The 26,539-nt window shown below is 46.9% G+C and overlaps 2 protein-coding genes, 1 non-coding gene and 1 pseudogene across 4 annotated transcripts in view; 1 reads left to right on the top strand and 3 right to left on the bottom strand.

The window, feature by feature from the left end:
• LOC140418534 (uncharacterized) overlaps positions 1-26,539 on the bottom strand; it is an 80,777-nt gene that overhangs the window by 47,362 nt on the left and 6,876 nt on the right. The window lies entirely within an intron of this gene.
• On the bottom strand, positions 564-24,838 carry LOC140418538 (uncharacterized; annotated as a pseudogene).
• LOC140418536 (uncharacterized) lies at positions 3,920-18,535 on the bottom strand. Of its 2 annotated transcripts, XR_011945116.1 has the most exons (3): positions 18,378-18,535; positions 15,498-17,308; positions 3,920-3,937 (listed from the first exon to the last, which is right to left on the bottom strand). XR_011945116.1 is itself a non-coding variant. In XM_072502026.1 (2 exons), the coding sequence occupies exon 2, from the start codon at positions 16,873-16,875 to the stop codon at positions 15,853-15,855; it is 1,023 nt and encodes a 340-aa protein (XP_072358127.1). In that variant the 5' UTR covers positions 16,876-17,308; positions 18,378-18,535; the 3' UTR covers positions 14,751-15,852. The 2 variants fall into 2 exon arrangements, 1 of the variants encoding a protein (XP_072358127.1); XM_072502026.1 differs by lacking the exon at positions 3,920-3,937 and having other exon boundaries at positions 14,751-17,308.
• Positions 13,232-13,321, top strand: trnap-ugg (transfer RNA proline (anticodon UGG)). Its single transcript is given in 2 exon segments — positions 13,232-13,267; positions 13,286-13,321. It is a non-coding gene; the product is annotated as a tRNA-Pro (tRNA).

Below are 26,539 nucleotides of genomic sequence, written 5' to 3'. Positions count from 1 at the left end.
AGATTATATGGATTAGTGAAATTCTTCCCACAATCAGTGCAGGTGAACGGTCTCTCTTCAGTGTGAATACGCTGGTGTCTGAGAAGGTGTGCCGATTTAATAAATCCCTTCCCACACACGGAGCAGATGAACGGCCTCTCACCAGTGTGGACACGCTTGTGATCAGTGAGGTGGGAAGAACAAGTGAATCTCTGCCCACACTCAGAGCAGTGGAATGGTCTTTCCCCAGTGTGAACCCGTAGATGCTCAGTGAGGTTGGATGAAGACCGGAAGCTCTTCCCACACTGAGAGCAATCGTACGGTTTCTCTCCAGTGTGAACTCGCTGGTGCGACGTTAGGTTGGATGCTGAAGTGAATTCCATTCCACAGGTGGAGCAGATAAACAGCTTCTCTCTTGTGTGAATACGTTGATGAATAATTAGATTCCCAGCATTCTTATAGCTTTTACCACAGTCAGAGCAGTTGAAAGTCCTCTCCCTGGTGTGACTACGTTGATGAATTTCCAGCCCTGATGGGGATTTGAATCCCTTCCCACAGTCACCACATTTCCACGGTTTCCCCATGCTGTTGGCGTCCTTGTGTTACCAAGGCAGTGACGTAGGGGTATTGTCACTGGACTAATAATCTAGAGACCCAGGGTAATGCTCTAGGGACCCAGGTTCAAATCCCACTGTGGCAGATGGTGAAAATTGAATTCAATAATGATCTGGAATTAAAAGTCTAATGATGACCATGAAACCATTGTCAATTGTTGTAAAAACTCATCTGGTTCACTGATGTCCTTCAGGTCTGGCCTACATATGACTCCAGATCCATAGCAATGTGGTTGACTTAAATGCCCTCCGGGATGGGCAATAAATGCTTCCACAACCAGCAATGCCCACATCCCATGAACAAATTAAAAAAACAGGTCTCTCCCCACTGTGAATGGTGCGATGTTTTTTCAGGCTGTGTAACTGATTAAAGTTCTTTTCAGTCAGTTCACTGGAACATTCTCACTCGGGTGTTGTGGGGGTCTCGGTGCTTGTCAGTCACAATGATGTCTCCGATCCTTTCCCACAGACAGAACAGACAAACATTTCTCCTTCCACATTCAAAAGCTGATGATATTCAGATCCTGATGACCGTGTCAAATCCTCTCCTTCCAATCCCCTGTAAAAGGAGTTGACAGTGTCAGTATCACTTTCATTCCAAAGAAACGAATATCTGGATTTCCAGAAAGCTTTTGACAAGGTGCCACACAAAAGGTTGCTGCATAAACTAAAGATGCATGGCATTGAGGGTAAAGTGGTAGCATGGGTAGAAGATTGGTTAACTAACAGAAAGCAGAGTGTGGGGATAAATGGGTGTTTCTCTGGTTGGCAACCTGTAACTAGTGGGGTCCCTCAAGGATCAGTGTTGGGCCCGCAGTTGTTCACAATTTACATAGACGATTTGGAGTTGGGACCAAGTGCAATGTGTCAAAGTTTGCAGACGACACTAAGATGAGTGGTAAAGCAAAAAGTGCAGAGGATACCGGAAGTCTGCAGAAGGATTTGGCTAGGTTAGGTGAATGGGCTAGGGTCTGGCAGATGGAATTCAATGTTGCCAAGTGTGAGGCTATCCATTTTGGGAGGAATAACAGCAGAATGATTATTATTTAAACGGTAAGATGCTAAAACATGCTGCTGTGCAGAGGGACCTGGGTGTGCTGGTGCACGAGTCGCAAAATGTTGGTGTGCAGGTGCAACAGGTGATTCAAGAAGGCTAATCAAGTTTTGTCTTTCATTGCTAGAGGGATGGAGTTCAAGACTAGTGAGGTTATGCTGCAATTGTATAGGGTGTTGGTGAGGCCGCATCTGGAGTATTGTGTTCAGTTTTGGTCTCCTTTCCTGAGAAAGGACATATTGGCACTGGAGGGAGTGCAGAGGAGATTCACGAGGTTGATCCCAGAGTTGAGGGGATTAGATTATGATGAGAGGTTGAGTAGACTGGGACTGTACTCATTGGAGTTTAGAAGGATGCGGGGGATCTTATTGAGACATATAAAATTATGAAGGGAATAGATAGGATAGATGCGGGCAGGTTGTTTCCACTGGTCGGGGAAAGCAGAACTAGGGGGCATAGCCTCAAAATAAGGGGAGGTAGATTTAGGACGGAGTGTAGGAGGAACTTCTTCACCCAAAGGGTTGTGAATCTCTGGAATTCCTTGCCCAGTGAAGCAGTTGAGGCTCCTTCTTTAAACGTTTTTAAGAAAAGGATAGATACCTTTCTAAAGAATAAAGGGATTCGGGGATATGGTGTAGGGGCCAGAGAGTAGAGCTGAGTCCACAAAGATCAGCCATGATCTCATTAAATGGCGGAGCAGGCTCGAGGGGCCAGATGGCCTACTCCTGCTCCTAGTTCTTATGTTCTTATGAAATTCAGAACAAATAGTTCTAATTTCTGTGGAATATTCGTTCCTCTCTTGTTTCCCCAAATATGTTGCCCAATCAAAGTAAAAGAAAGCAAAATCCCAACAAAAACAAAGGAAAGTTAGGACGGCACGGTGGTTAGCAATGCTGCCTCACTGCGCTGAGGACCCAGGTTCGATCCCGGCCCCGGGTCACTGTTCATGTGGAGTTTGTACATATTCCCTGTATCTGCATGGGTCTCATCCCCACAACCCAAAAAAGATGTGCAGGGTAGGTGGATTGGCCGCACTAAATTTCCCCTTAATTGGAAAAAAAAGAATTGGGTACTCTAAATTTTGTAAAAGTACAAAGGAAAGTTTTTTTAACTAAACCAGAATGTTGCTTTCAGTGTCTCAGAAACACTCTGCACCCTGAGGTAACAACAGTTGTGGAAGGTATCAAGCGTACTGGTGGACAACTCATGGTCCCACTCCAGGGCCACCTGAACATGGACAAGACCACAGAAGAGAGGCCAGCAGCCAGAGGAAGCCCTACATTCTCCCCCATCTGGATCTAAAAATTGGTGTTTTCAACAGATCAGGAGCAGATCCTCTGCTCCGACTAGCCCATACCCCTCTGTGCAGTAAAGCTGACCTTCTAAAAGTGCATCCTGCCTAAGCCCACACCCCCATAACCCCACCGAACCTGCAGATATTTGGGTTGTGTGAGAACAGCAGAGCACCGGAAGAAACCCACGCAGACACAGGGATAATGTGCAAACTTCACAACGTCAGCCACCCAAGCTCCGATTCGAATCCGAGTCTCTGTCGCTGTGAGGCAGCAGTGCCAACCACAGTGCCGCTAATTAATAATTTTAAACTATTCTGTTGCTTTCTGTTCCGGGCACTACGACCCAGTTGGAAAACAGACTCTAAAGTCCTGCCCATTCTCTCTTACGTCACCCTGATGCCTGCGCATGCGCTCTTCTCCTCGTTGAACCTACATGGCGGCCGCTCACCCGAGCTTGACCCCAGGCACATTACCCAAAGCCACAAACTCGCTACCGGAGGGTCTTATTTAGGGTTGGCGGCCTTCACTCAGGAGTTGATAAACTCTTCCCGTCCAGAGCCGGCTACATCGCTCCCTCTGGGATGCCATATCCTTACCAGTTTGCTACAGCCCATCTGCACCCAGTTCCCTCCAACTCGGAAAAGAGCCACCCAGAATGCCCCGCGGCAGGCTGCCTCTGGAGCATGCGCACTCAGCGCAATGAGCCAGTTGGATAGAGCGGTTTCTGGGCCGCGGGGCTTGTGGGAGCTATGGCCACCATTCATCAGCTGCTCGAGGCCTCTGAGCCAGAATCTCTGGATTCGAGTCCTACCCCAGGACTTGATCCTAACCCGGTCAAACAGGTTGAGTGTGTCAATCTGCAAATGCTTCCAAACTCACCAATATCTGACGGTAAGAGTGGGAGAGAGTCCTGGTCAGCCACGTGTTTTGTGGGAGCCTCTCAAGTTATAAATCCCTGGTAACAGACCAGTGACCAGTTCCAGGAATTACTCGCTCTGGAAACAGATGAAAGTCTGCTTTAATTAACCACGAGTGGGAAGAGAATTAAAGTGATGTTTTTGTCAGGCGCTAGGACCCGGGTGGGAACAGGCGCTGAAGCCGCGCCCACCATATTTTACATCTCCAAAACCCGGCGCAAACGCTCTTTCCCCATTAAATCAGCAGTTAATCTTGGGCTTTTGGGGGGATAAAGCCCAGAGCTGCAAAAGAGGGACCCACAGATTTATATTCAGGGTTTGAGGCATTCACCAGGTGTTTAGGAACCCTCCCCGGCAAAACCAGAAGAGAGAGAGAACTGTGAAACATATCAGTTAAGTGAGGAAGTTGGAATGTCAGTGGTTTAGTGAGAATAGGGTCAAGGGAGCAGAGGTCAGGTCTCATAAACAAGATTAGATTGAACAGAACATGACAGGAGATAGGAGAGAAACTGGAGGTAGATCTGAGTTCACACTCAGACGAGGGGGATTTTTAGAGACAGTTTGGCCCGGTGGAAGGGAGGGAAGCAGCAGAGGCATCTGATCAGATTGTCCACTCACTGTAATTACTTGTGAATTTGCTGGTGTCTTATCAGGTTGGATGACTGTGTGAATCTTTCCCCACACTTGGGGCAGGTGAATGGCCTCTCCCTTGTGTGAACTCGCTGAAGTGTCAGCTGGCTGGATGACTGCATTGCGCAGGTCAAGGACACACAGCCTGAGTGAGAGAGATACAGACCGAGTGAGAATTTGGTAATTTGGTGCAGTGAGGTAATTCGGTGAAGAGTGGGAGAAGGTGCTTTTTCCCGACTGTTTTGTTCTCTCTCTTTCTTCGGGCCTAATTTCGGGAGCCGTTCGGAGGAGGAGGAGTAGTCTGATCATAAAAACCTAACGGAAACTTCCTGTTTTCCATTTTATTCCCCAAAAGTGACGTCAGAGGGAAGCTGTGATCTGAGTGGTTGATAGCAAATCTGCCCCAAATTTTAAAAAAAACACAGCTAAACTCATAAACTTAAATTAAACTAATTAATTAATTAGTGATGGCTGGTCAGGTGATGTGCTTGAGCTGCTTGATGTGGGAGCTGGCAGATCCCATTGCGAGCTGCAGCGACCACATCTGCAGTAAGTGTTGGCTGCTCAAAGAGCTCCGGCTCAGAGTTGATGAGCTGGAGTCTGAGCTTCAAACACTGAGGCACATCCGGGAGGGGGAGACTTACCTGGACACTGTGTTTCAGGAGGCAGTCACACCTGTCAGAGTAAGTAGTTTAAATCCTGCCAGTGGCCAGGGACAGCAGGGTGTGACTGCAAGTCAGGCAGGTAAAGGGAACCAGCAGTCAGGAACTCAGGAGCCTCAGCCCTTGACTCTGTCCAACAGGTATGAGGCACTTGCTCCCTGTGTGGATGGCGAACAGGGCTGCAGGAAGGATGAGTCAGCTGACCAAGGCACCATGGTTCAGCAGGCCATTCAAGGGGAGGGAGTAAATAGGCAAGTTGTCGTTGTAGGGGATTCTATTATCAGGGGGATAGATAGTATCCTTTGTGAGCAGGATAAAGAGTCCCGCATGGTATGTTGCCTGCCCGGTGCTAGGGTGCGGGACATCTCTGACCGGCTTGAAAGGATACTGGAGGGGGAGGATCCAGTTGTTGTGGTCCATGTCGGTACCAACAACATAGGCAAGTCTAGGAAAGAGGACCTGTTTAGAGATTATAAAGAGCTAGGATTCAAATTAAAAAACAGGTCCTCAAGGGTCATAATCTCCGGATTACTGCCCGAGCCACGTGCAAATTGGCATAGGGAGGCAAGAATAAGGGAAGTTAACACGTGGCTGAAAGAGTGGTGTGGGAAAGAGGGGTTCCTTTTCATGGGACACTGGCATCAGTTTTGGGACAGGGGGGACCTATACCGTTGGGATGGTCTCCACCTGAACCGAGCTGGGACCAGTGTTCTGGCGAAAAGAATAAATAGGGTGGTCAATAGGACTTTAAACTAAAGATTGGGGGGGAAGGGAAAGTCAGGGAACCAAGAGGTGAAGTAATCAGTGGGAAGCGTAGCTGCTTAGGAATACAAAAAAGCACGAAAAGACAAAACTCAGGAGAGGTTACGATAGTCCCCATCCCACAAAATATGACAGTGTATGGAAAGGCTCAGTAAACCAAGGTCCACCACACTAAGAAAACAAAAAGGGACGGTCAATAGAGAATTAAAGGTGCTATATTTAAATGCGCGCAGTGTACGGAACAAGGTAGATGAGCTTGTGGCCCAGATTGTGACTGGCAGGTATGATGTGGTAGGCATCACAGAGACATGGTTGCAGCGGGTTCAGGACTGGCATTTAAACATCCAGGGATTCACAACCTATCGAAAAGACAGGGAGGTGGGCAGAGGGGGCGCGGTTGCCTTGTTAATTAGGAATGAAATTAAATCAATAGCACTAAATGACATAGGGTCAGATGATGTGGAGTCTGTGTGGGTAGAGTTGAGGAACCACAAAGGCAAAAAAACCATAATGGGAGTTATGTACAGGCCTCCTAACAGTGGTCAGGACCGGGGGCACAAAATGCACCACGAAATAGAAAGTGCATGTCAGAAAGGCAAGGTCACAGTGATCATGGGGGACTTCAATATGCAGGTGGACTGGGTAAATAATGCTGCCAGTGGACCCAAGGAAAGGGAATTAATTGAATGTTTACAGGAGGGCTTTTTGGAACAGCTTGTGATGGAGCCCACGAGGGAACAGGCCATTCTGGACTTAGTGTTATGTAATGAGCCAGACTTGATTAAAGATCTTAAAGTAAGGGAGCACTTAGGAGGCAGTGATCATAATATGGTAGAATTCAATCTCCAATTTGAAAGAAAGAAGGTAGAATCAGATGTAAAGGTGTTACAGTTAAATAAAGGTAACTACAGGGGCATGAGGGAGGAACTGACAAAAATCGACTGGGAGCAGAGCCTAGGGGGAAAGACAGTAGAACAGCAATGGCAGGAGTTTCTGGGAGTAATTGAGGACACAGTGCAGAGGTTCATCCCAAAGAAAAGCAAGGTTATCAGAGGGGGGATTAGGCAGCCATGGCTGACAAAGGGAGTTAGGGAATGCATCAAAGCAAAAGAGAAAGCCTATAATGTGGCAAAGAGTAGTGGGAAGTCAGAAGATTGGGAAGGCTACAAAAACAAACAGAGGATAACAAAGAGAGAAATAAGGGAAGAGAGGATCAAATATGAAGGTAGGCTAGCCAGTAACATTAGGAATGATAGTAAAAGTTTCTTTAAATACATTAAAAACAAAGGGGAGGCAAAAGTTGACATTGGGCCGCTCCAAAATGACGCTGGTAATTTTGTGATGGGAGACAAGGAAATAGCTGAGGAACTAAATAAGTACTTTGCGTCAGTCTTCACAGTAGAAGACATGAGTAATATCCCACCAATTCCGGAGAGTCAGGGGGCAGAGTTGAATATGGTAGCCATCACAAAGGAGAAAGTGCTAGAGAAACTAAGAGGTCTAAAAATTGATAAATCTCCGGGACCAGATGGACTACATCCTAGAGTTCTAAAGGAGATAGCTGAAGAAATAGTGGAGGCGCTAGTTATGAGCTTTCAAAAGTCACTGGAGTCCGGGAAAGTCCCAGAGGATTGGAAAATCGCTGTTGTAACCCCCCTGTTCAAGAAGGGAACAAGGAAAAAGATGGAAAATTATAGGCCAATTAGCCTAACCTCGGTTGTTGGCAAGATTCTAGAATCCATTGTTAAGGATGAGATTTCTAAATTCTTGGAAGTGCAGGGTCAGATTAGGACAAGTCAGCATGGATTTAGTAAGGGGAGGTCGTGCCTGACAAACCTGTTAGAGTTCTTTGAAGAGATAACAAATAGGTTAGACCAAGGAGAGCCAATGGATGTTATCTATCTTGACTTCCAAAAGGCCTTTGATAAGGTGCCTCACGGGAGACTGCTGAGTAAAATAAGGGCCCATGGTATTCGAGGCAAGGTGCTAACATGGATTGACGATTGGCTGTCAGGCAGAAGGCAGAGAGTTGGGATAAAAGGTTCTTTTTCAGAATGGCAACCGGTGACGAGTGGTGTCCCGCAGGGTTCAGTGTTGGGGCCACAGCTGTTCTCTTTATATATTAACGATCTAGATGACGGGACTGGGGGCATTCTGGCTAAGTTTGCCGATGATACAAAGATAGGTGGAGGGGCAGGTAGTATGGAGGAGGTGGGGAGGCTGCAGAAAGATTTAGACAGTTTAGGAGAGTGGTCCAAGAAATGGCTGATGAAATTCAACGTGGGCAAGTGCGAGGTCTTGCACTTTGGAAAAAAGAATAGAGGCATGGACTATTTTCTAAACGGTGACAAAATTCATAATGCTGAAGTGCAAAGGGACTTGGGAGTCCTCGTCCAGGATTCTCTAAAGGTAAACTTGCAGGTTGAGTCCGTAATTAAGAAAGCAAATGCAATGTTGTCATTCATCTCAAGAGGCTTGGAATATAAAAGCAGGGATGTACTTCTGAAGCTTTATAAAGCATTAGTTAGGCCCCATTTAGAATACTGTGAGCAATTTTGGGCCCCACACCTCAGGAAGGACATACTGGCACTGGAGTGTGTCCAGCGGAGATTCACACGGATGATCCCAGGAATGGTAGGCCTGACATACGATGAACGTCTGAGGATCCTGGGATTATATTCATTGGAGTTTAGGAGGTTGAGGGGAGATCTAATAGAAACTTACAAGATAATGAATGGCTTAGATAGGGTGGATGTAGGGAAGTTGTTTCCATTAGCAGGGGAGACTAGGACCCGGGGGCACAGCCTTAGAATAAAAGGGAGTCACTTTAGAACAGAGATGAGGAGAAATTTCTTCAGCCAGAGAGTGGTGGGTCTGTGGAATTCATTGCCACAGAGGGCGGCGGAGGCCGGGACGTTGAGTGTCTTTAAGACAGAAGTTGATAAATTCTTGATTTCTCGAGGAATTAAGGGCTATGGAGAGAGAGCGGGTAAATGGAGTTGAAATCAGCCATGATTGAATGGCGGAGTGGACTCGATGGGCCGAATGGCCTTACTTCCGCTCCTCTGTCTTATGGTCTCATGGTCTTATGGACTGAGTGAATGTCTTCCCACACTGGGAGCAGGTGAACGGCCTCTCCCCAGTGTGAGTTCACTGGTGTACATGGAGGTCAGATGATGTCTTGAACCCAGTCCTGCAGTAAGTGCACCTGAACAGTTTCTCATCAGTGTGAATAAGTTGATGACGCATCAGTTCCCCGGATCTTTTAAAGCATTTCTCACAGTCTCGGCATTGAAAAGGTCTCTCACCTGTGTGAACACGTTGATGGGGGAGCAGTTCCCGGGCACTTTTGTAGCACTTCCTGCAGTCTTGGCATTTAAATGGTATCTTCCCATTGTGAGCACTCTGGTGATTCAGCAGAGTGGATAACTGAGTGAATCCCTTCCCACACTCAGAGCAAGTGAAAGGTCTCTCCCCAGTGTGAGTGCGCTGGTGTTCACTGAGTTAAGATGACTGCTTGAACCCAGTCCCACAGTGAGAGCACCTGAACGGTCACTCGTTGGTGTGAACACGTTGATGGAGTATCAGGGCCCGGGAACATTTAAAGCACTTCCCACAGTCTGGGCATTTAAAAGGTCTCTCATCCGTGTGAACTTGCTGGTGCATCTTCAAGTCAGATGACCGAGCGAATCTCTTCCCACACTCTGAGCAGGTGAATGGTCTCTTCCCAGTGTGAACCCGCTGGTGTCTCAGCAGGTTGCAGGACTGAGCGAATCCTTTCCCACACACGGAGCAGTTGAATGGTTTCTCCCCGGTGTGCACTCGGTGGTGTTGCAGCAGGCTGGATGATCGAGAGAATCTCTTCCCACAATCAGAGCAAGTGAATGACCTCTCCCCAGAGTGTCTGGGACGGTGAATTTTCAGTTGAGATGTGGATCTGAATCCCTCCTCACATTCCCACGGTTTCTCCTCACTGTTAACGGAGCTTTTTCCTTCCATGTTCAAAATTCACCAATATTCAGGTTACGATGAATTGGGTGACTTTGTCTGATCCTGATATGATGTTTGATCTGAGTTTCCTGACTGCAAATCCTCCCCTTCTAACTCTGAAATTCATTTAAAACAAAAAAAAGGGAGCGAGAGAGAACCCACAAAAACACAAAGGCAAGTTGTGAAATTGAGCTGAATGAATCCGGCAACGGGAAAAAAGTGACCATGAAAACTGGTGAATCTTTTGTGAAAAGTGAACTAGTTTTTTAATGTCCTTCAGGGAAGGGAACCTGCCGCCCGGCCTGAGCCCACACAAGACTCGGGCCTTTGCAATAACACAAGAAATAGGAGCAGAAGTAGACCATTCGGCCCGTCGAACCTGCTCTGCTATTGAATACAATTATGGCTGATCTCGGTCTTCCATTCCCCTTTCCCGCCAGCTCCCCATGTCCTTGACTTCCTGAGAGACCAAAAATCTCACCATCTCAGCCTTAAATATATTCAATGATGGATCATCCACAACCTTCTTGGCTAGATAATTCTATGCATGAAAGAGAGAGAGAAAGTTAAAAAGAATGAGGGAAAGGGAGAGGGAGCGAGAACAGAGGCATTTCCTCCACTGACACCGGAATCACAATTTGACAGAATCTCTTAACCCATTAACCTTCGCCAACTGGATGGACCAGGACAGCAGATGTATGTTGACATCATCACCTGCAAGTTCCCTTCCAAGACACACACTGTCCGACCTTGTCTGGCATCCAGTGCTGGATGAGCAGAACTTTCCTCCACTTAAATATTGACAAGACTGAACCCATTCCCTTTCATCCCCGCTACAAACTCCACTCCCTTGTCACCAATTCCATCCATCAGATGTCTGAGGCTGAAGCAGACTGTTCACAACCCTGGTGAAATATTTCACCCCAGATGAGCTCTTGACCACATAGCCACACTGTCACCAAGATTGCCGATTTCCACCTCAGTAACAGCTCGACTCCACCTTAGTCCCTGTTCATCTGCTGCAGAAACCATCATCCATTCTTCTGTTCCCTCTCAAACAAATTATTCCATTGCACTCGCAGCTGGACTCCAACATTAAACAACCCCCTCCATCCCATCCCAAACTCTGCTACCCATGTGCTTACTCACACCAGCCCCTGTACCCACTGATCTGCAAATGCTTCCTTTTAAAAAGCACAAAGTTTAAATTTCTCATTGTTTTATTCCATGATAATGATCATCCTGATCTCTGTAATCTCCTCCACACAAATCCCTTTGAGATCTCGGCACTCATTTAATTCCAGCCACTTGAGAATTCCCGATTTTAATCTCTCCACCATTACTGGAATGTCAAACGCAATCCATCAGAGTCAGCGTGGTTTTGTGAAGGGTAGATAGTCTTTGAATCATTTGTTGGGGTTTTTAGAAGATGTAACAAGCCAAGTGGATAATGGGGTCCTGTAGATGTATTTGGACTTCCAGAATACATTTGATAAGGTGTCCCACAAAAGAAAAAGGAGTCATTTGTCAGGGCTAGAAGGCTGGGAACAGCCGAAGCCTGTGTGGAACATGAGGAAAGTAGGAAGGAACTTAAGCAAGGAGTCAGGAGGGTTCAAAGGGGTCACAAAAAGTCATTGGCAAATAGGGTGAAGGAGAATCCCAAGGTTTTTTACATGTACATAAAAAGCAAGAGGGTAGCCAAGGAAAGGGTTGGCCTGCCGAAGGACAGGGGAGGGAATCTATGTGTGGAGCCAGAGGAAATGGGCAAGGTACTAAATGAATACTTTGCATCAGTATTCACAAAAGAGAAGGAATTGGTGGATGTTGAGTCTGGAGAAGGGTGTGTAGATAGCCTGGGTCACATTGAGGTCCAAAAAGACGAGGTGTTGGGCGTCTTGAAAAATATTAAGGTGGATAAGTCCCCAGAGCCTGATGGGATCTACCCCAGAATACTGAAGGAGGCAAGAGACAAAATTGCTGAGGCCTTGACAGAAATCTTTGGATCCTCACTGTCTTCAGGTGATGTCCCGGAGGACTGGAGAATACCCAATGTTGTTCCTTTGTTTAAGAAGGGTAGCAAGGATAATCCAGGGAACTACAGGCCGGTGAGCCTTACTTCAGTGGTAGGGAAATTACTGGAGAGAATTCTTCGAGACAGGATCTACTCCCATTTGGAAGCAAGTGGACGTATTAGCGAGAGGCAGCACGGTTTTGTGAAGGGGAGGTCGTGTCTCACTAACTTAATAGAGTTTTTTGAGGAGGTCACAAAGATGATTGATGCAGGTAGGGCAGTGGATGTTGCCTATATGGACGTCAGTAAGGCCTTTGACAAGGTCCCTCATGGCAGACTGGTACAAAAGGTTAAGTCACATGGGATCAGGGGTGAGCTGGCAAGGTGGATACAGAACTGGCTAGGTCATAGAAGGCAGAGAGTAGCAATGGAAGGGTGCTTTTCTGATTGGAGGGCTGTGACTAGTGGTGTTCCGCAGAGATCAGTGGTGGGACCTTTGCTGTTTGTAGTATATATAAATGATTTGGAGGAAAATGTAACTGGTCTGATTAGTAAGTTTGCAGACGACACAAAGGTTGGTGGAATTGCGGATAGCGATGAGGACTGTCAGAGGACACAGCAGGATTTATATTGTTTGGAGACTTGGGCGGAGAGATGGAAGATGGAGTTTAACCTAGACAAATGTGAGGTAATGCATGTTGGAAGGTCTAATGCAGGTAGGGAATATACCTTGAATGGTAGAACCATCAAGAGTATTGACAGTCAGAGAGATCTAGGTGTATAGGTCCACAGGTCACTGAAAGGGGCACAGGTGGAGAAGGTAGTCAAGAAGGCATACGGCATGCCTGCCTTCATTGGCCGGAGCATTGAGTATAGGAATTGGCAAGTCATGTTGCAGCTGTATAGAACTTTAGTTAGGCCACACTTGGAGGATAGTGTCCAATTCTGGTTGCCACACTACCAGAGGGATGTGGAGGCTTTAGAGAGGGTGCAGATGAAATTTACCAGGATGTTGCCTGGTATGGAGGGCATTAGCTATGTGGAGTGATTGAATAAACTCGGTTTGTTCTCATTGGAACGACGGAGGTTGAGGGGCGACCTGATAGAGGTCTACAAAATTATGAGGGGCATAGACAGAATGGATAGTCAGAGGCTTTTCCCCAGGGTAGAGGGGTCAATTACTGGGGGGCATAGGTTTAAGGTGCGAGGGGCAAGGTTTAGAGGAGATGTACGAGACAAGTTTTTTTACACAGAGTAGTGGTGCCTGGAACTCACTGCCGGAGGAGGTGGTGGAAGCAGGGACGATAGTGACATTAGGGCTCGTTGGTCTAGGGGTATGATTCTCGCTTTGGATTTCGCGATCTCAAAATCTGCGTGAGGTCCCGGGTTCAAATCCCGGACGAGCCCTTTGATGAGGTTTTGTGGGCAGCACGGTAGCATTGTGGATAGCACAATTGCTTCACAGCTCCAGGGTCCCAGGTTTGATTCCGGCTTGGGTCACTATGTCTGTGCGGAGTCTGCACATCCTCCCCGTGCGTGCGTGAGTTTCCTCCGGGTGCTCCGGTTTCCTCCCACAGTCCAAAGATGTGCAGGTTAGGTGGATTGGCCAGGATAAATTGCCCTTAGTGTCCAAAATTGCCCTTAGGGTGGGGTTACTGGGATAGGGTGGAGGTGTTGACCTTGGGTAGGGTGCTCTTTCCAAGAGCCGGTGCAGACTCGATGGGCTGAATGGCCTCCTTCTGCACTGTAAATTCTATGATCTATGATTTAAGGGGGATCTTGATAAATACATGGATAAGATGGGAACAGAGGGATACGGACCCCGGAAGTGCAGAAGATGTTAGTTTAGACGGGCAGCATGGTCGGCACAGGCTTGGAGGGCCGAAGGGCCTGTTCCTGTGCTATACTTTTCTTTGTTCTTCGTTGACTGTAACCCTGACCTCCCGTTTTACAACAACCAATTGGTTTCACAACAAACTCTATCACTGATTTATTTCCCCTTGCGGGTTTGCAGCCTCAATAAAGATGGCAGCCGTTAACTCAGGCCTAAATCATTCATATATAACACACAAAGTATGGAATCCTGTCCTGAACAATCCAGAACTCCGTTGGAAACAGTCTTCCGGTCACAAAAATACCTCTGGACCATTCCCCTTTGCTTCCTGCTGCTCCAACTGATGACATTTCCAGCACTTGTGATTGCCAAGCTTAATGGAAGTGCCCTGGTTTTCCCACATGGAACTGGATGTGTATTCCACGGGGCTGGGATGTGCTGTCATGTCATTATTTATTTCATTATTAACTGACTTAAGTAAATAAACTTAAGAATAAAACAAATAAAGATTCATCAGATCCTCACCAGTTAGTTTTGTCCATTATCCTGAAGTGACCTTATTTTTATTGGGAGTTAACTGAAGTCTGTTCCTAACCTCTCATTATCTAAATTTCCATTCACCACTTTTCTGTCCACCTGACCCAGTCCATGGCTTTCTCCCTCATTGTCTAAAACACATCAGCAACTTTTGTGTAATCCTGGTGCATACATTTCAGTCTAAATCATTGATATATACCGGAAACTGTGGCGCTGCACTGGAAACAGACGTCCAGGCATCATTCAGTCCCGGATGTGACTAACAGCAGCAACAACAACTGAATCCAAACCCTGCTGTTGCCTGTGAACTTGCTGATGTCTGTGCAGGTTGTTTGACTGAGTGAATCTCCTCCCGCACATGGAGCAGGTAAACAGCCTCTCCCCAGTACCGCTCTGTTAGATCTACCATGCGGTTTTAGCAGCACTTTGCGATTACTAAAACTCAGTAGGAATTTAAGTTAAAACTTCTCAGGTGCAAATAAGTATCTGGTTTATTTGTCGCTATTGATTACAATTGAGAGTCATTTAAAGTCTTATTCTCTAATAAGTCCAGCTAACATAGGACTCAGAGTGACAATCTGTAGACAATTCAACTTTCAAACAATCACAGAAATGATTTTCTTGTTTAGGCAAACAGCTCGCAATAACTTCAAAAGTCAAAGTCAGAAAGTGAAATATGAAAAAAACAGAGAGACAGCGAATAGTTAAGTCAAAGTATAGATTGATTCCGGAAAGAGAGATGGCCGAAAATCCATCACGGTTATACCAAATCATATCAGACTTTAGCCATCTATCTACACCCCAATGTAATTCTAATTGGTTTGGATTAACATCAAATGAGTTTGATTTGAGGGTTAGTTGTCACTCATTAATAGGCAACATTAACCTAAAATGTATTCTTGTATGAGCTTATGGAATGCGATTCGGCTTCCTTACCACAAGCTGCTTGAACTGGATACATGCTGAGGACAATAGCGCCTTTAGGTTACTGTGCTGTTGTCACGGAGCTTGCCCTGTCCTTGGTCACTTTATCTTGCAAATGTATTTGTTAGCTGAATAAGAATGCTGTTTTAATCTATCTGTTTCTGTGTCATGTTGAAGCTATGTTTTGAAATGCTGAATGTGTGTTTTGAATTGACCTGAGGTTATGAGTGAGTTTTAAAATGGTATTTAATAGACGAGGGAGCTCAGTGCTAAATAGCTATCTTTTACCTATAGAAAATAGCTGGCTTCCACACGCTCCCACGTATGGGTGACACAGTAGCACAGTGGTTAGCACTGTTGCTTCACAGCTCCAGGATCCCAGGTTTGATTCCCGGCTTAGGTCACTGTCTGTGTGGAGTCTGCACGTTGTCCCCGTGTCTGTGTGGGTTTCCTCCGGATGCTCCGGTTTCCACAGTCCAAAGATGTGCAAGTTAGATGGATTGGCGATGCTAAATTGCCCTTAGTGTCCAAAAGGGTTAGGTGGGGTTATGAGTTAGGTTGGAGATATGGGCTTAAGTAAGGTGCTCTTTGCAAGGGCCGGTGCACTCGATGGGCCAAATGTCCTCCTTCTGCACTGTAAATGCTATGATTCTGTTTCAGTGTGAACTCGCTGGTGTTTCAGCAGATTCTGTTTACTTGTAAATCTTTTTTCACAGTCAGAACATTTAAAAGGTTTCTGATCAGTGTGAACAAGTTGGTGTCTAGTCAGGTCGGATGACTGAGTGAATTTCTTCTCACACACGGGGCAAGTGTACGGTCTCTCCCCAGTGTGAACTCGCTGGTGTTTCAAAAGCTGGGATGACTCAGTGAATCCCTTCCCACACACAGAGCAGGTGAACGGCCTCTCCCCAGTGTGAGTGCGTTGATGTATCATTAAACACCTTTGACTTTTAAAGCTCTTCTCACAGTCAGAACATTGAAAAGGTCTCTTATCTGTGTGAACACGTTGGTGTGTCCGGAGGTTCGATGACTGAGTGAATCCTTTCCCACACGTGGAGCAGGTGAATGGCTTCTCTCCAGTGTGTTGGCGTTGATGGAACAGTAAATCATTTCTGCTTTTAAAGCTCTTTTCACAGTCAGCACATTTAAACGGTCTCTGGCCAGAGTGGACCTGATGGTGAGTCCGGAGGTTTGATGAAGCATTAAATCCCTTCCCACACACAAAGCAGGTGAATGGCCATTCCCCAGTGTGAGTGCGTTGATGTAACAGTAAGTCCTTTCTGCTTTTAAAGCTCTTCTCACAGTCAGCACATTTAAAAGGTCTCTGATCAGTATGAACAAGTTGGTGTCTCAGGAGTTCGGATGACTGAGTGAATGCCTTCCTACACACAGAGCAGGAGAACGGCCTCTCCCCAGTGTGAGTGCGTTGATGTATCAGTAAATCCTTTCTGCTTTTAAAGTTCTTCTCACAGTCAGCACATTTAAACGGTCTCTGGTCAGTATGAACATGCTGGTGTGTGATGAGGTTGGATAACGTAGTGGATCCCTTCCCACACATGGAGCAGGTGAACGGCCTTTCCCCAGTGTGAATACGTCGATGAGTTTCCAATTCAGATGGGTAATTGAATCCCATCCTACAGTCCCCACATTTCCACGGTTTCTCCATCGTTATCGACAAGTTATCAGGTGTAGGTGGGATGCAGATTTGAGGTCACTATCAGATCAGCCGTGATGTTATTAAATGGTGGAACAGGCTCACGGGGCTGAATGTCCAATTGCTGCTTCTTGATTCCTTTGGTGCGAATGTCCTTACGCCTCTCGAACTTGGATCATCAGTTGAAGCCTGAGTAAGGTGTCTCTCTGGTGTAAATGCTGAAATTTAATTTCATGCTATGTGATTGGTTAAAGCTCAGTTCCAGCTAACGTTGGAAAATTACTTAGATGTCTGTGTCTCGGTGCTTTTCCAATCAAAGTGATTTTTGAAATATTTTCCCAAAGACAAAACAGACAAACATTTCTCCTTCCACGTTGAAAGGCCAGTCCTGATGAATCAAGTGACTCTGTCAGATCTCAACATGATGCTTGCATCTGCAAATATTCTGTAAAAGGAGATTACATTGAAATATTGTGAATATATAAGACACAAACAGGCCATTCTGTCACAGATTCTGCTGCTGTCAATACTCGGCACACATCTTCGACTGTCACACCTATCAAATCTCAGCCTGTCAGCTGATTTTTGATTCCATTTTCTCATGTGCTTGTCCCGTTGCCTTTTGAAAACATCTCAGTACTTTCCTCAACTCCTTTCCATGGTAATGAGTTGCACATTCTAAACCTGTGCGTAAGTACATTTGCCCGTATTGCTCCCTTGGATTTATTCGTAACTATCTTGTATTTATGACAAATTCTGAACAGTCAATTCTAGTTTATCGAGAACATATTTTCCTCAAAGTTGTAAATCCCCGTCCCACACACTCTTCCTCCTCCCTGGGCTGAAATCCAAACCCATCTCACCATCGGCACCATTTCTTTCCTCCACTCCCAGTTTTCTCCCTCCCTCTCCTCTGCCTGGGTTCAGTTCTCCAGCTCCTATCTGCAGACTGACAATAAAACCAATGGGTCTTATTGGGGGTTTGGGGCCTCCAGCGGGTGTTTGTGAACCCTCCCCGCCCACCTGCCAGGGTTTCCTTCCTTGCCAGAGATCAGAGTCCTCATTGATTTGAGTGCAAAGTGGAAGCTCTTATTTATTGTGCCCCTCCCCCATCCTCTGATGTGAACCATCCTCCAGTGTCTGAAGCAGGATGGTGCCCGTTAACCTGGGCCTGTTCCCGGGAGGGAGAAGCACCGCAGCTGCAAACCAGGGAGCTGACAATGATTGTGAAGGGTTTGATCCAGCTCACAATGCCCGGGGACTGATTGACAGCAGGTGCAGACCAATGGGAAAAGGGGGTGGAGCTAGCAGACCGATGGAGAGCGGCGAGTCCTCCAACCAATCAGAGTGAATGGGAGGCGGAGCAAAGCCGGGGCTCTCGCTCCCTCCGCATGCACCCTGCCACCCGGGCTTGTCTCGGCGAAAAGCCCGAGCAGCTGTCGCCGGTTCAACTGCCGTATCCGAGCTTCGTAATCAGAGCTTGGGGCCTACGTTTATCGAAAATCCCGACCCACCTGCCGGCTCCATCCCTCCCTCATGACTCAGCGAGCGGGATCTGCCTGTCTGAGAATTCCCACCCGACCGCCTGAGTCCTGAGCTGTCATCAGCACCGCGCATGCTTCAGCTGACATGGCGACCGGGGCTCAGCCCCGCCTCTCATTCACTCCGATTGGTTGGAGGACCAGCTGCTCAGCTTGGGCCTCAACACCCACCCACCTCTTCCTATAGGTCCAGAGCTACCGTCAATCATTTCCCGGGCACGACGCTGGTCGCGGCCAGGAGGTTTCACTGAAACCCGGTGGAGACTCCAAACCCCAATAAGAAGTGAAATATCAAACATATTCATACCTTTACTTATACAAATTTGTTAAAAAGATACAGAAAGAGCCCGGGTTTTCATCGAGCGGGGGGACAGCTGCAGCCTGCTCCCGGTGACTGGCCTGAGTTAACGGCCGCCGTCTTTATTGAGGCTGCAAACCCGAGAGTTTGTTGTGAAACCAATGGGATGTAAAACAGGAGGTCAGGGTTACAGTCAACAACAACAACTTCTATTTATATAACACCGTTAACATCATAAATCATCCCAGTCAACCTCACAGGAACATTATGAGACAAAGTGAGACTCCCAGACACAAAAGGAGATATTAGGGCAGGTGACCAAAAACTTGGACAAAGAGGTGAGTCTTAAAGAGAGTCTTAAAGGAGGAAAATGAGGTGGAGACAGAGAGTAATTATAATCGAGAGTGTACAAGAGTCCAGGATCAGATTTGCAGATATCTCAGGAGACTGTGGGGCTGGAGGAGGTTGCAGAGACAGGGAGAGATGAGGCCATGGAGGGGTTTGAAAACAAGGGTGAGAATTGACTGGGAGCCAGTACAAACAGGGAGCACACAGATGTTAGTGTAAAAAAAACTTGCTGTGAATTAAGATTTTTGGATGGTTTGAAGTTTACAGAGCTAGAATGTGGGAGAGCAGCCACGTGTGTAATGGAATAGTCGAGTCTGAAAGTGACGGTGGCATGACCAATGTTTTCAGCACCAGGTGCACAGAGACAAGAAAGAGGCCGGATGGTGTAATGCAAGTGAAACAGGCGGTCTGAGTGATGGCACAGACACGAGGTCAGAAGCTCATCTTGGGGTCAAATGTGAAACCAAGGTTACAAAGAGACTGACTTGATCTTAGACTATGGCCAGGGAGAGGGATGGAGTCCATACGCCAGGAATGGAAATTGAACAGAGATCAAAAAGAGTGGCTTCAATCTTCTCCATATTTTCTTGAAGTTAATAAGTCAGGGAGCGAACAAGAAACCAGGGTGATTCAGATTAATATCTGTCACAAGTCACGAAGGAAGTGAAATATCAAACATATTCATACCTTTACGTGTATAAATTTGTTGAAAAGATACAGAAAGAATTATGACACTTTATTTGGATTTCAGCCCAGAGAGAAGGGAGAGTTTGTGGGATGGGGGTTTAAAACTCAGATCCTGCGCGGACCAGCTCGCAGATGTGCTCTCGGACATGTTCAACCTCTCCCTACTCCATCCTCACCTGCTTCAAGAAGACCACCATAATACTGGTGCCAGGAGAGTGATAGAGAACCTAGTGGAGTGGTGTAATAACAATATTCTCTCCTTGAATATCAGCAAAACTAAAGAGCTTGTCATTGACTTCAGGAAGCAAAGGGCAGCACGGTAGCATAGCGGTTAGCGCAATTGCTTCACAGCTCCAGGGTCCCAGGTTCGATTCCCGGCTGGGTCACTGTCTGTGCGGAGTCTGCACATTCTCCCCGTGTGTGCGTGGGTTTCCTCCGGGTGCTCCGGTATCCTCCCACAGTCCAAAGATGTGCAGGTTAGGTGGATTGGCCATGCTAAATTGCCCTTAGTGTTGGTTGAGTGGGGTTACTGAGTTATGGGGATAGGGTGGTGTGGGCTTGGGTAGGGTGCTCTTTCCAAGAGCCGGTGCAGACTCAATGGGCCGAATGGCCTCCTTCTGCACTGTAAATTCTATGAAATACTGTACACACCCCTGTCTGCATTAATGGGGCCGAGGTGGAGATGGTTAGCAGCTTCTAATTTCTAGGTCTGCAACCAACAATCTGTCCTGGTCCACCCACATCGACGCTGCGACAAAGAAAGCACAACAGCGCCAATACTTCCTGAGGAAACTAAGGAAATGTGGCATGTCCACAGTGACTCTAACCAACTTTTACAGGTGCAGCATAGAAAGCATCCTATCTGGCTGTATCACAGCCTGGTATGGCAACTAATTGACCCAAGACCGTAAGAAATTACAAAGAGTCGTGAACAGAGCCCAGAATATAGAACATAGAACAGAACATTACAGCGCAGTACAGGCCCTTCGGCCCTCGATGTTGCGCCGACCTGTGAAACCACTCTAAAGCCCATCTACACTATTCCCTTATCGTCCATATGTCTATCCAATGACCATTTGAATGCCCTTAGTGTTGGCGAGTCCACTACTGTTGCAGGCAAGGCATTCCACGCCCTTACTACTCTGAGTAAAGAACCTACCTCTGACATCTGTCATATCTATCTCCCCTCAATTTAAAGCTATGTCCCCTCATGCTAGATATCACCATCCGAGGAAGAAGGCTCTCACTGTCCACCCTATCCAATCCTCTGATCATCTTGTATGCCTCAATTAAGTCACCTCTTAACCTTCTCTTTAACCAAAACAGCCTTGAGTCCCTCAGCCTTCCCTCATAAGACCTTCCCTCCATACCAGGCAATCTCCTCTGCACCCTTTCCAATGCTTCCACATCCTTCCTATAATGCGGCGACCAGAATTGCACACAATACTCCAAATGCGGCCGCACCAGAGTTTTGTACAGCTGCAACATGACCTCATGGCTCCGAAACTCAATCCCTCTACCAATAAAAGCTAACACACCGTACGCCTGCTTAACAACCCTCTCAACCTGGGTGGCAACTTTCAGGGATCTATGTACATGGACACCGAGATCTCTCTGCTCACCACACTGCCAAGAATCTTACCATTAGCCCAGTATTCTGTCTTCCTCTTATTCCTTCCAAAATGAATCACCTCACACTTTTCTGCATTAAACTCCATTTGCCACCTCTCAGCCCAGTGCTGCAGCTTATCTATGTCCCCCTGTAACTTGTAACATCCGTCCGCACTGTCCACAACTCCACCAACTTTAGTGTCATCTGCAAATTTACTCACCCATCCTTCTACGCCCTCCGCCAGGTCATTTATAAAAATGACAAACAGCAGTAGCCCCAAAATAGATCCTTGTGGTACACCACTAGTAACTGGACTCCAGTCTGAACATTTCCCATCAACCACCACCCTTTGTCTTCTTCCAGCTAGCCAATTTCTGATCCAAACTGCTAAATCACCCTGAATCCCATGCCTCTGTATTTTCTGCAGTAGCCTACCGTGGGGAACCTTATCAAACGCCTCCCATCCATTGACTCTGTCTACACCTCCCGCTGCCTTGGAAAGCGGGCAGCATAATCAAAGACCCCTCCCACCCAGCTTATTCACTCTTCCAACCTCTTCCAGCTTCTTCCCTGCTGTTACCAGACTCCTAAATCACCTTCTTATAGACTGATCCGATCTCTTCACACATCTTCTCTACTGAGTAGTACTGCACCCCTGTATGCTTCACCCAATGCCTGTGCCTATGTATTTACATTGTGTATTTATGTATGCCTTAAGTTTTTTCATGTATGGAATGATCTGTCTGAATCGTACGCAGAACAATATTTTTCACTGTACCTTGGTACAGGTGACCATAAACAAATCCAATGCAATCCTTCAACCAGGGAATGGTGAGAATGTGGAACTCACTGGCACAGGGACTGGATGAAGGGAACAATTTAGATGTAATGAAGGGGAAACTAGACAAACACAAGAGGGAGAAGGGAATAGAGGATGACAATGAGAGATTTAGATGTGGAGAGATGGGAGGGTGGCTCCTTTGGAGCAGAAACACTGAGCTGGACTGGTTGTGTCCAGTGGCTTGTTTCTGTGTCTTGTCTCCTGTGTAACTTCAGTCCTGAAGGTCTGGTTCTAACTTTTAGACAATGCCACCTATTCCTAGACTGTCAAACCTGCAGCGGGAATTTATATTTGCCCTCTGTTCATTTAAAGTGTTGATTCTGCTGTTACTGTCACTGTTAATCACACCCAGAACTGAACCATCTTCATTCTGACAATTGGGGTTTATTTTGAATCTCTGTAACTGAGCTGGGCTAGAGTTTAACATCTTGTTATTTGTGAAATAAATCAGCTTTGTCTCAAACACACTGTGTCAAGTCCTTGATTTCTCCAGGGGAAAAGGAAATTAACTGATGTCCTGTCAACGACTGTTCTATTTTTGGACCATTTCTCCTTTCAGATTTATACCTTTGGTTACTTTCCATGTACAAGTCCTAGCTCCCCATACCTTCCAGAGTGTCTCTCCCAGCCTTCACATCCAGGGAAGCTTTCGGTGTTAAAAACAGAAAATGCTGGAAATAATAATCCAAATTTTCCCAACTGCCAGTTGATTTTGTCCCAGACAATTGGCTTCAACTTTCCCCAACATTGATGTGAAGCTGATTGGATGTAATTACTGTGCTTGAGAACAGGGATGTAACAGTTACAATATGTCAGTCCTTTGGAACCACTGCTCTATAAGGAGCATTGGAAGCACTGGATGTGGGAAAAGCAGTTTGATAATTTAGTAACAGTGGAGGAATGGATGGGGATGGGGGTGAGGCAGAGCTGGGTGTTGTCAGTGTACATGTGAAAACTAACACGGTGCTTTTGGATGACATCACCTAGTGACAGCGTGCAGAAGAGAAATAGGAGGGGCCGAGGATAGATCCTTGGGGGGACACCGAGTCCACAAACTTTAGAGAGGAAAGGGAGGTTGTAGATGGGGCATTAGATTTCAAGGATGGTGGGATCAAAGGTTAATTTTTAGGCTGTGTGACAACGGTGGATTTCAAGGTAAGAGGAACAGTATCAAGAGACAGAGCGGTGTGTTAATATCGGCTAAAATGAGCAAACTGGATGTTCAGCAGTTTCGTGAGAATCGGGTGAAAGGAACAAAAGGCAAGTCTCACGGACAAGATGAGCTCTGAGCGGGCATGATGGGATAGCTGAAAAAGAGGGGAAAGATGTGAGTTCAGAACTTGGACAAGAAAGGACTTTAGAGGCAGCTTTACTGAGTGGTTTGGTGGAAGGGAGAGGAGCAGAATCAACTGATCGGATTGTTTCACTGGGTGGGATTTTCTGGCACTTCCTGTCCTGCCAAAGGCCAACCCCATATAACTGGGCTGGTGTTTATTAACAGCAGCAGAAACAGACTCAAATGTATCATCTTCAGTCTTTCATGTGATTTACAGGAAAATCCAATCACTGTAATCATTTGTGACCTCGCTGGTGTCTCAGCAGATGGGATGACTGAGTGAATCCCTTCCCACACTTGGAGCAGGAGAACGGCTTCTCCCCGGTGTGAATGCGCTGGTGTTTCAGCAGGTTAGGTGAATGATTGAATCCCTTCCCACAGTCCGAGCAGATGAGCGGCCTCTCCCCAGTGTGAATTCTCTGGTGTACGGGTGAGTAATGATGATTTCCTGAACCCAGTCCCACAGTGGGAGCACCTGAACGGTCTCTCCTCAGTGTGAACACGTTGATGGGTCACCAGAGCTTTTAAAGCACTTCCCGCAGTCCACACATTTAAATGGTCTCTCGTCAGAGTGAACCCGTTGATGGGATGTCAGTTCCACAGAACTTTTAAAGCACTTCTCACAGATCAAGCATTTAAAAGGTCTCTCCTCAGTGTGAACCCGTTGGTGTTTCAGCAGGTGCGATGACTGAGTGAATCCTTTCCCACACAAAGAGCAGGTAAATGGCTTCTCCCCAGTGTGAATTTGCTGGTGTTTCAGCAGGCCGGAAAACTGAGTGAATCCGTTCCCACACTCGGAGCAAGTAAATGATCTCTCTCCAGTGTGAACTCGCTGATGTGCCAACAGGTGGGATGACTGAATAAATCCCTTCCCACACACACAGCAAGTAAATGGCCTCTCCCCAGCATGACCACGCTGGTGTCTTAACAGGTTGGATAACTGAGTGAATCCCTTCCCACACTCGGAACATGTAAATGGTCTCTCCCCATTATGATCTCTCTGGTGTTTTAGCAGGCTGGATGACTGAGTAAATCCCTTCCCACACTGAGGGCAAGTGAACGGTCTCTCCCCGGTGTGACTGCGTCGATGGGTTTCTAGGTCAGATGGGTAACTAAATGCCTTCCCATAGTCCCCACATGTCCACGGATTCTCCCCAGTGTGACTGCGCTTGTGCCTCGAAAGGCCAGAAGATCGACTGAAGCCTCGACCACACGCAGAACACGTGTACGGTTTCTCCCCACTGTGAACAGTGCTTTTTCCTTCCATGTTCAAATTCTGACGATATTCAAGTTCTGATAAATTATACGACTCTCGTCAGATCCTGCTGTGGTGTTTGGTTTCAATTTCCCAACTTCAAATCCTCCCCTTCTAATGACCTGTGAAATTGATTTAAAACAAAAAAGGGAGTGAGAGAGAACCCACAAAAACACAAAGGCAGGTTGTGAAATGGAGCTGAATGAATCTGGTCATTTGTGGGGCCGGCACTGGGAAAAAGTGACCATGAAAACTGCTGGATTGTCATAAAAACCCAACTGGGTCACTAATGTCCTTCAGGGAAGGGAATCTGCCTCCTTGTCTGGACCTACACAGACCCGGACCCCTATTTGAGGAGAGAACAAGACAGAGGGAGCGAAAGGGGAGTAGTGGGAGAGTTGAGGTTGTGGGGGGGCGGAGGACACAGGTGGTGAGAGAAACTCATCCAGAATTTTCACAGAATCTCCCAAACCCTCAACCTCCACCTCCTAGGACCAACATCGCAGGTAAATATGAACACCATCACCTCTTAAGTATCCTCCCAAGTCACACACCGTCATGACTTGTCTGACTTCCAGTACTGGATAAACAGAAATGTTATACATTGGAAAGACCAAAGCCATTCAGTCCCTGCTACTCCTTGGCCACAGGCTCCATCTCTCTCCCTGGTAACTGGCTGAGTCGCAAAGTGATTGTTCACAAGCATCGCAACGTATTTTACCCCAAGATGTGTTTTCAACTACATAGTCACATTATCACCAACAACCTCTCTTTCAACTTCAGTGTCAGCTCATCCACTGCTGAACCCATCATCCATTCCTTTGTTACTTCTGGATTTAACTATCCTAACAACACCCCCTCCCACATTTAACCTCCCTGTAATCTTGAGGTCATCCACATCTAGCTCTGCGGTCCACATGCTTACTCACACCAAGTCTTGTTCATCCGGCACCCTGAGCTCACTGACCAACAAAGGCTCCTGGTTAAGAAATGTCAATTTAAAAAAAAATTATCATTTAATAAATGTAAACGACTTCCGGGTGCGGCGATGACCAGCTGAGTCGCACGTTTCGGCAGCTCCCTGTGAAACGGACCTTTGGGCTCTTGATAGGAGCCCCAACGGCAATTTTAACGGCTAAAAACACCGTGCGGTAAACCAGGAGGGTGTTCCCCCTGGACACGGATGGAAAAAGGAGAGGAAAGTGGCCGGATTGCAGCGGATCCTTTGGAACAACGGCAAGGAAGGCAAGCAAAAACCAAGATGGCGTCGGAAGGTGGCAGTTTCATATGGGGCCCTGAACAACAAGAGTTCTTGAAATGCTGCGTGGAGGAGATAAAAAAGGAAATGAAGAAAGAGTTGTTGGCCCCGATACTACAGGCGATCGAAGGGCTTAAGGAGGAACAAAAGACCCAGGAGCAGGAGCTTCGGGTCGTGAAGGCGAAAGCAGCCGAGAATGAGAACGATATACAGGGCCTGGTGGTGAAGTCGGAGATACAGGAGGCACACCAGAAACGATGTGTGGAGAGGTTGGAGGCACTGGAAAACAATGCAAGGAGGAACAACCTGAGGATTCTTGGCCTTCCTGAAGGTGTGGAGGGGGCGGACGTCGGGGCATATGTGAGCACGATGCTGCATTCGTTAATGGGAGCGGAGGCCCCGACGGGTCCGTTGGAGGTGGAGGGAGCGTACCGAGTTATGGTGCGAGGATCGAGAGCAGGAGAAACTCCCAGAGCCATAGTGGTGAGATTCCTCCGTTT

Source organism: Scyliorhinus torazame, chromosome 5, assembly GCF_047496885.1.
Source record: "Scyliorhinus torazame isolate Kashiwa2021f chromosome 5, sScyTor2.1, whole genome shotgun sequence".
Taxonomy (NCBI): Eukaryota; Metazoa; Chordata; class Chondrichthyes; order Carcharhiniformes; family Scyliorhinidae; genus Scyliorhinus; species Scyliorhinus torazame.
The sequence above is the reverse complement of the archived record's forward strand: the minus strand, read 5'-3'. Positions and strand labels throughout refer to the sequence as shown.